Source organism: Trachymyrmex septentrionalis, unplaced genomic scaffold (assembly GCF_001594115.1).
Source record: "Trachymyrmex septentrionalis isolate Tsep2-gDNA-1 unplaced genomic scaffold, Tsep1.0 scaffold21, whole genome shotgun sequence".
Classification (NCBI taxonomy): domain Eukaryota; kingdom Metazoa; phylum Arthropoda; class Insecta; order Hymenoptera; family Formicidae; genus Trachymyrmex; species Trachymyrmex septentrionalis.
The window spans coordinates 959389-968180 of record NW_017305288.1 but is presented as its reverse complement, the minus strand read 5'-3'; the positions used below and the strand labels follow the sequence as shown (position 1 = coordinate 968180).

The following is an 8792-nucleotide window of genomic DNA, read 5'->3' as shown; positions in this document are numbered from 1 at the left end:
ATAATCTTTCAGTTTTGTAGACAAATCGTCATTCTGTAAATTAAAATAGTCAAAATTATATTTTTTACATGAGAATAATTAAATATTTAAATGAATTTATGAAAATTAGCCAACATAATGTAAAAACAACAAACAAGTGGATAATACATTGATGTTTTGTATATTCTCGGAACAGCAAAATTACACATAAATAATAGATATTACTTACTATCTTTCTTACATCCTCCAATCGTTCCAATAAAGTGGCATTCTCTTTCTTCAATGTATTAATTTCGTTGTTTAATTCTTCTACAATAACTTTGTTCGGCAATTGATTGTCACGAATTTGGCCCTGAAAGAGTACGAGTATAACTTAACGATAATAAAATTTTTCAAACTGAAATTTCTAATAATGGTATGATGAAATCTCTATACCTCAAGAGCAGATTTCTCTAATCGCCACTCACTCTCTTTCATTCTTATCGAATTACGCAACTGTTCAAGTTCGGTTTGTATATTTTTTAAGTCTCTCTTATGTCCCGAACATTTGCTATAATAAAACGTAAGATTAAATGAAGAAGGTTATATCAGGCATTTAATATTGTTGGCAATGAATTCTTACTCCTCACACCGTTAGTGTCGAATTGCTGTTTACCTATTCAAAGATTCATTCTCCCTTTCAATCTGCAGCTTTGAATTCGTAAGCTCTTGATATTGTTTCGTAAGAGTTTCTTGCTCGTGTTGATGTTTCTTAATCTCATTCTCGAGATCTGAAAATTTCGTCACGTTAAATTCATAATACATTTGAGAAATAAATTGTATCTTGCGATACTGTACTTAATATTTTTTCATCGTAAGTTTCTTTCATCTCGTTCATGCGTTTTGTATTTTGCCCATCTTTTTCTAAGGAAGTTATTTTTTTCTTAAGTACTGCTACTTCGGTTTCCTTCGCTTTTCTCTCGCTATTAAGTTGCGATGTTAATTTCTCTCTCTCCTGCTTAACTTCCGTAAGCTCTGCAGTTAGATCCGTGATCTTCGTTGATGTCGTAGACTTTGTACTTTCTAATTCCTTTTTCAAACGCTTTACCTCAAAATCAAGCTTGGCTTTCATCTGTTCAACCTATTTTAATCGAAAGAAATAATCTGAGTCGCAAGATAGATTATTAATCTATTTAATTTATACAGTAAATAATGTGTAAGTAATTTCTTGCTAGAATAAAAATGATATTTACAGATGTTATCGATTGCGACATTTTTAATTCCCTTTCGGTGTACGATGACAAATCATCTTGTAGCCTTTTACACTTTTCTTGTTCCAGCGAAAGTTTTTCTGTTATTTCATTTATTGTTGTCTCCATCGTTGCTGTATCTTTTTCTGACGTTTTAGCTGTTTCTGTAATATAATGAAAGTCGTATTATATATTTATCAGTAGTTTTCTAATAATATTTGGATATATTAAAAATATGCAAGATTAGTTAAAAAATTGTGATTTTATAATTATATTAAATATAAAGCGCAAGTTTTACCGAGATCTTTCTTTAGTTGTACAACCTCGTTATAAATTTTTAATTTTTCGGACGATAGCGATAATAGTTTAGATTTCAATTTTTCCTTTTCTTCTGAAAGCGCCAGTTTTTCTTTATCCCAGGCTTTTCTTTCAGCTTCTCGTAAAGTAACTACTTCGTCCAACTTTCTCTTCACTGTAACAAGATTTACAATTTAAGTATGTCTAATCTTACTGTTGTTAATGCAGAATTCGTATCTTTTCTACCATTTTGTAAATCCACATTTTTGGTATCTTCTACTTTTACACTTGGCTGAACTTTTTTCTTCTCTTTTTCGCTAGTCAGTTCTTTTACAGCAGATTCAAATTTTTCTTTAAGCAATTCATGTTCTTTTAGAAGTTTATCGTACTGTACAGTATTATTAGCTTTCGATTTTACATCCGGTATATCGATGTTATGTCCATTTTTAATATTGGTAAAGATATTTAGCATGTCCTCTAAAACATTAACAATTTAAATGAGATATTGATTTTTACGAAATTTATAAAAATACAATGAATCATTAAACCTATTTCTTTCTCCACTTCGTCAACCATCTTTTTAAGTTGCAATTTTGTTGTGGATTCTGTCGGTTTCTTTTGCGTTCTGTTCTGGAATGCACTGCTTACTTTCTGCAAAATCTCTTCTGTTTTCTTTACCTAATAAATTTTATAGGTAAATAGGAAGATTTAATATGTAATATATAATCTTGCACTTAATGAATATGAATTATATAGAACGGCAATTATTTAACTATATTGTATGCTATTAAAATTTAATAAGAAAGAAATTTTTTATTTGTCATTAATACATTTACCTCTTCATATTTCTTCTCTAAAGCTGACCGATCATTTTCTAATTCTTCGGCTTTGCGTTCTACTTTTCGCAATTTGAATGACAATATTCGGCAATTTTTGTTCGATTGCTCCAAACTTTTTCGTAAACGAGTATACTCATCTGCTTGTTCGTCCCTTATATGCGAAAATTATATCCGTATAAAGACACATATTGCATCGCGACACAAGGTAACCATTTACAGATTTGTCGCAGATTTTGTCACGTTTGAGTATCTCTGTTCCTCATAAAGACGTGAAAGAAATTCTACACAAAATTTGAGAGGGAAAAGCGGTATGATATTCCGCGTATTGTTCTCTTTCAAAAAATTCTCAAATCTTATAAAATTTTAACGTGAATTTTCTCATAGGCTCTCCGCTAGACTTCTCTTCCGATTGGGATATAATCGCAAAAAGTAAATGTGATCCCATAAAAGTGAAAAACGATAAAAAAAGTTTATGGATTTTATTTTATGAGTATGATCACGGTTGTCAAATAAAGATTCAACAAGTGCCATCCGTATTAAAAAGGGGATATATACTTCTCAAATCTGTCCAAATCATTGTCCTGCAACAATCCACATATAGCTCATTTTGCAAAAGATTGTGATCTCTTTTGAAACTTATGATTTCCGACATACACAACAGATTTTCAGATTTTTTTGTATAAAACAGTTTGACTTTGCATACATGTTGCATTGCCGTATGCGTAAAGATCCTGAATAAATCTTTTGAACATAAAAAAGTTTTGTCGCAAAAATTGAAATGCGATAATGATTTATTGAAAGGAACAGAGATACACCAATTTTGATAGACATGTAATATGCAATATTAAAAAGTCATAGAATTATTCGTTTTATATAAATAATGGCGAGTCGTACTTCGCAATTTTTTTAGTGATGATATAAATCTATTAGTATATTTAATTATAATTTTTTCTTCATAATATTAATAACTACAATACATATACCAAAAATTGCCGTTGTTATCAATTTTAAAACAAAACTAAAGCCATTTGAAATAAATAATATATGAGACAAAATGTTATCATATATAATTTTATTAAGCATAAAATTATATAAAGAGTTATATTTTTGAAAAACTACAGTAAGTAAGTAGCATGCATAATATTATTGCGGGATCTCAATAGGATATTTTATAGTATTCTTTATGCAAGAAAATATAGTACCTAAAATTATCTTGCAACTCATAGATTTCTTCTTCTAACTGTCTGATTTCCTTTTTCATATCCTCATTTTCATCCATTAAACTTTCGCAAAGGTTTTCTGCGGCTTTTAGTTTTGAACGTAATTCGTCGTGCGTTTTGTCCTTTTCACCTCTGTATGGTTTACTAATCGGTTCTTTTTCCAAACTTTTTATCTTTGCTAGCAATACATTTTTCTCTTGCGCTAGTGCTAAAACACGTACGTGACATTATACTACGTATTACATACATAGGAATTTAAAAGAAATTCTTTAAATGATGATAATGCGATGAAAGAGCATAATATAATACAGCGAATTTTTCTATAAAAATTTTCTATTGCACTTTCTATAAACTTCAAAAATTAATACCTTCATTTTTCTTCTGTAGCTTTGTCACTTCGCTTGTCGATGTTTTGTTCGACATTGTCTCCATGGTCGTCAATCGACGCAGTAATATCTCACTTTTTTCTTTCTCTGCCTTCTCACATCTTGCTCTCATATCGTTTAACTGAGACCTCAATTTTTCTATTTCATTCTGTGAGGAGCAAACATCTGTTAATTGGCACTTATCATCGAGATTATGCTGTTCATATATTCAATCTTCGCTTAAATCCTCTCAATTCTGACACTCGTAAATAACATAGAAACTGTGACTATGAAAAATAATGTTGCGCTTGAATAATTTAATGCACTTTTTAATTTAATTTTTAAGCATTGCTGCATGTATGCAACATTTTTTCTAAAAGTCAGATCTGAGAGATTCAAATACACATATCTCATGATATCATAGATGTATTATCATATATACATATATAAGACAAACATCAAAATCTTTTTGATAGAAACTTTTCTTTAAATTATACATATACAGGTGTAACATTGATCTACATATAGTTAATGTCTGAACAAGTTAATTAACATTTAAACAAAATGCATTTAATGATAGTTTTGAAGTATATTATCGCGAAAATGCTTTGTAATTCACGATATACGACATTATGAATCTGGTATATCAAATGCGTAAACAACGGCATCACACAACGATACGATGGGCGATATATATATGATATTAATCGCAAGATTTCCGTGTTATATCGAAAGCGACGATCGGCTCACCTCCTTGGTATCTTCTCTCTTTACCATAACATTATCCGGCCCGTCCTGGACCACCTGTTTCGACGGTGCTGATCGTGATTTCCTTACCTAAAGTAGTGTGACAAATGAGAGTGCAAAAGAGAATTTCACATTTGTTCACTCTTTTATCATTTGAATGTCGCTACGCTACCGTCTGCTGTACATACAACTACAAGGCGCCTTTGTATAAAGAAGACGTTTATAAGCGTTTATGTGCGTGTTTGTATGCAGGTGTGTACGTTTTATTTGACATAAAGCATTCCATGCCACTAGTGGGTTAGTTAACGAAGGGATACCTGAATAATAAATTCGACGTCGTTTTCCGAAGTGCCACTCTTACTGTTGCTTATCACATTTTTTATTTGAAGCTTCGCCGGTTTTCTAACATCTGCATCGCCACGTGGATTTATGCAACCGTAAATTAGGGTGATTTAAGAAAAAAAAAAAAAAAAAAAGAAGAAGATCTGACATTAATTACTAATTTCAATATTAATTTGACATTTAATCTGTCTCAGTACTTCACTTTTATTACTTTCTAATTTAGGAGCGTCTTCTGGATTCTTATCTATAGCGGAAAGATCCATCAGCGATGTCCATCCAGCTGACGTCGGCGGTTGCAAATGATCATTCTTGGTTTCGTCTTTCGCCAAATTCGTAGCGGAAGACCATATCCTTTTGTTCTCGGATCCGCTTTCAAAATTCATTCGCAACAACAATCAATTTTTCTATAATACTCACAGTTCTTCAAAGCAATTAACGTATCATTATTGCTATATTATTATGCAGATATTTTGTTAACTTATGCTAACAGTAAAGGCGCGTTATAATAATTGACATTTTTAGGCAATTTATAATTAGTAGGCGAAAGGATTCTACCTACCGTGTAGAATCTGAGGAAAGACTTGGGGACGAAGACGTGATGTCTCCGAGACTGTTTCTTCTGCCGCCATGCTCTTTGTAATCTCTGAAGAGATATTATTATTAATTCGAAATGCGCATTTTGTATTGTACCTTCTGCTTTAAGTAATTACCTAAAACATCGTTTGCAACGCGTTGGCCACCGAACCTGCGGGTGGAAACCCAAAGGGCAAAGAGGATCACCTTTTTTAGACGAATACATGGAGTGCATCCTGTGTGCAAGTTATTGTTTTCCAGTTATATTTTCTTATAGTACCTCGAAATAAAACAAATTTATATAAAGTAATATAGTATAATTGAAAAAGACAGATCCAATTGTTCGTTCTAAACGGAAATAATATTTACATTGATTTTTTAAAGTTCTCAAAACAGCTAATATAAATATTGCCATTTAAAAATATTACCGATAATATATATAATATTTCCAATTCTAAATATATTTGTTGATATTATTTAATTTAAAGAGAGAAACTCATGTAAAAAGAAGCACGAAAAGATTTACATAAAGATTACAGATAAAAGTGAAATCACGTTTTAACTTTGCGAAATCTTTTCAAATTTGTGATTATACATTTCCGTAATTTATTTTTTTCTTAGTTGCATTGCACGATATTGCTGATATACTTTATACAACATGGGATAATGATGGTATTTTTCACTTTTCATAAATACGAAAAAAGAAAAAAGCAGATAATTTGATAGGAAAATTTAAAACCAATCAGTGCAAAATACACTTGTCTGGAATAAGGAACCTGCATTTCATTAAATTATCTGTTAAAAAGTTATTGGCCAATTTTTATAATTTTATATCTATCGATGAATTTATCATTATCGGTGAATTTAAAGAAGCTCGCAAAACTATAAAAAAAAACCTATGCATATTTAATCACTTAATTTCAAGTTGACTCGTCTTTTGAAAAAAAAATTCCTAATTGCAGTGGAAAAAAATTATAACCAGTATAATACATTTCAGGGCGCCTTCACTTATGCTGTCAATAACATCGAAGTCGCTGTTTAAATTCCCCCCCGAATCATCTGATCGTGAAATCTGTAAGGAACATTTAACAATTCACACGAAGCCAAAAAATAGAAAGAAAAGTACAATAAAACTTGTTTAAGAAGTTGATTTCTATCAGTGAATTTGTCGCCAGCGAACATTCGCGAGCTGCATTGTCGTCTTTATTATACATATTTCTGACAATACGCAGCACGCACACATACATACGCACACACGCGTAACAAGCATGGCACTTGGAGAATTATGCGCACCGGCGCGGTGCGGCGGTTTATTTATAAAATTTCAATGCCACGCTGTCTCTTCCCCTTTTTTTTCACCCATCTTTTGCCTACGTCAAAACGGGAATCAGAGAAGCCCGGAAGAAACGTAGGGGATAGACTTATTCGCGTTCTCCATTTGATCGCGATCTATCTCTCGACGATCTATCTCTCGACGATCTATCTCTTACGCAATCTGTCGCGTAGGTTTTTATATCATGCCTGCTACTCACTCAATCGGCACCGATATCAATCCAAATCACGGCGGGCCGACGTGAATTAAATTTATCCTAGGCTGTTGCCGGTCGGTCAATCGGTCGGTCGTCGCTCGGTCAGAAACGGGCGTTCGTCGTCGCGGCGCTCGTCGTCTCTTCCATTCTGAATGAATACGGTAATCGCATCGTAATCGCGTAATCGAATAACACTCGCATCGTAAAGAGGGGAGGGAGGGAGGGAGGGGGGGTAGTTCCTCGCGATCTCGTCTTTCCCCGGAAGTCGGTTCGCCTCTATAGTATCTATCCGCGAATCTCGCTCATTTTTTTCCTATCTTTTCCTCTTCTCTTCTTACACGCGTCCGCGTTTCGAGATTCCTACGCTGCGCGCGACGTCACTAATAGCACTGACACAGCTCCGCTATTACGGGGTTTGTCCGTTTTCCCCGTAGACTGTGTGCGGGTATACGGGCGATTGGACCTACGCCAAGGTGTATATTTGTCTCTAGCTATAAATATAGGGAAGCGCGAAGACATCTTGAGCGCGCGTTGCACGCGCGAGGCGAAGTAGCTTCGTCTTCATTCATTTTTTGCCGCAAATGCGCGAACGGAAGTAAAACGCGCGATTCGAGCTTAAAAAATTACTGTATCCGCATCTTTCATTTTGACATCATAAAATGTCGTCACAGTGGATATTCCCTCAAAGCTTTATATTTCGAACGTCTTCGTCTGGAATGCGATTTATATCAGCGACAGATTTGTATTATATTTATGCGTTTTTTTTTTTCATTTTGTGGATGTGCAAAAAATTAAGGTGCTACTAAAACCTAACTAGTTAATATATTAATCTTAAGAAAGATTATTTAATCACAAGCTATGGTGAATAAAATAAATATTCATGATAAATATGCGGAATGCGAGAGACGTATAGCGAAAAAGATAGAAATATGTATTATAAAATTGACAGGGGGAGGTATTAAAAAAAAAGGATTAATTATTTTTATTAACTTTTATTAATACACCAAACATTTCACCCATCTCCGTGACACAGTATAAAATTGTATAAACGTAGTATATATGTTTATATTTATGTATATAATACATTTATAATACATCATAAGCGATTAACTTGTCGAATGCAATATTTTAATTTTGCATTATCTTGTCAAGTTATCTACCCTACCTTGTCAAATGATTTACTCCTATTAATCATTAAAGATACTTGAAACGCATGCACAGTATTAGAATTTAACTTCTTTCCAAGAAAATAATTCGAAGTCTTTATATTTATGCTCATATGTTGCCTAATATTTTCATAGAAAAATGTAATTGTAAATATCAAGCTTTTATATATTTTTCCCCATTTTCATATAAAAATCTATCAGTTCCTGTATCAATTCCATATAAAAAAACGTTCCTTTGTTTTTTTATAACTCTAATAACAAGAATCCTTAACATGATTATAGAATGTCTAGTAAAAAGGATAATTTCCTCAATGAAGAATGAAGATAAATTACTTACTTCATTTTAATATATAGCTTGAATTTTTGGAATAATTAATTTTTATATCTGTTATTTTTATTTACAGTATAACTGTTATGCATTTATTATATCTTTTTATAAAAATATTTAAATTAATAAAAAAAATTTTCATCTATTGATATTTCCACAATTCTTTATATATATATAA

At 32.2% G+C, this 8792-nt stretch overlaps 1 protein-coding gene across 3 annotated transcripts in view; it reads right to left on the bottom strand.

The window, feature by feature from the left end:
* The window catches only part of LOC108748027 (golgin IMH1), an 11278-nt gene extending 3737 nt beyond the window's left edge, over nt 1-7541 (bottom strand). Inside the window, exons 1-17 of one of the 3 annotated variants that reach the window (XM_018485976.1) lie at nt 7124-7541; nt 5729-5827; nt 5578-5661; nt 5221-5387; nt 4994-5085; nt 4680-4766; nt 3933-4098; nt 3547-3772; nt 2342-2495; nt 2054-2183; nt 1752-1982; nt 1507-1680; nt 1212-1372; nt 817-1099; nt 635-749; nt 415-529; nt 209-331 (exon numbers count right to left, since the gene is read on the bottom strand). In XM_018485976.1, the coding sequence (XP_018341478.1) occupies nt 209-331; nt 415-529; nt 635-749; nt 817-1099; nt 1212-1372; nt 1507-1680; nt 1752-1982; nt 2054-2183; nt 2342-2495; nt 3547-3772; nt 3933-4098; nt 4680-4766; nt 4994-5085; nt 5221-5387; nt 5578-5661; nt 5729-5826 (2406 nt within the window). In that variant the 5' untranslated portion in view covers nt 5827; nt 7124-7541. The remainder of the gene's footprint in view (nt 1-208; nt 332-414; nt 530-634; nt 750-816; nt 1100-1211; nt 1373-1506; nt 1681-1751; nt 1983-2053; nt 2184-2341; nt 2496-3546; nt 3773-3932; nt 4099-4679; nt 4767-4993; nt 5086-5220; nt 5388-5577; nt 5662-5728; nt 5828-7123) is intronic. The other 2 variants (XM_018485977.1, XM_018485978.1) reach the window with 2 other exon arrangements.
* Between the last annotated feature and the right edge of the window lie 1251 nt (nt 7542-8792).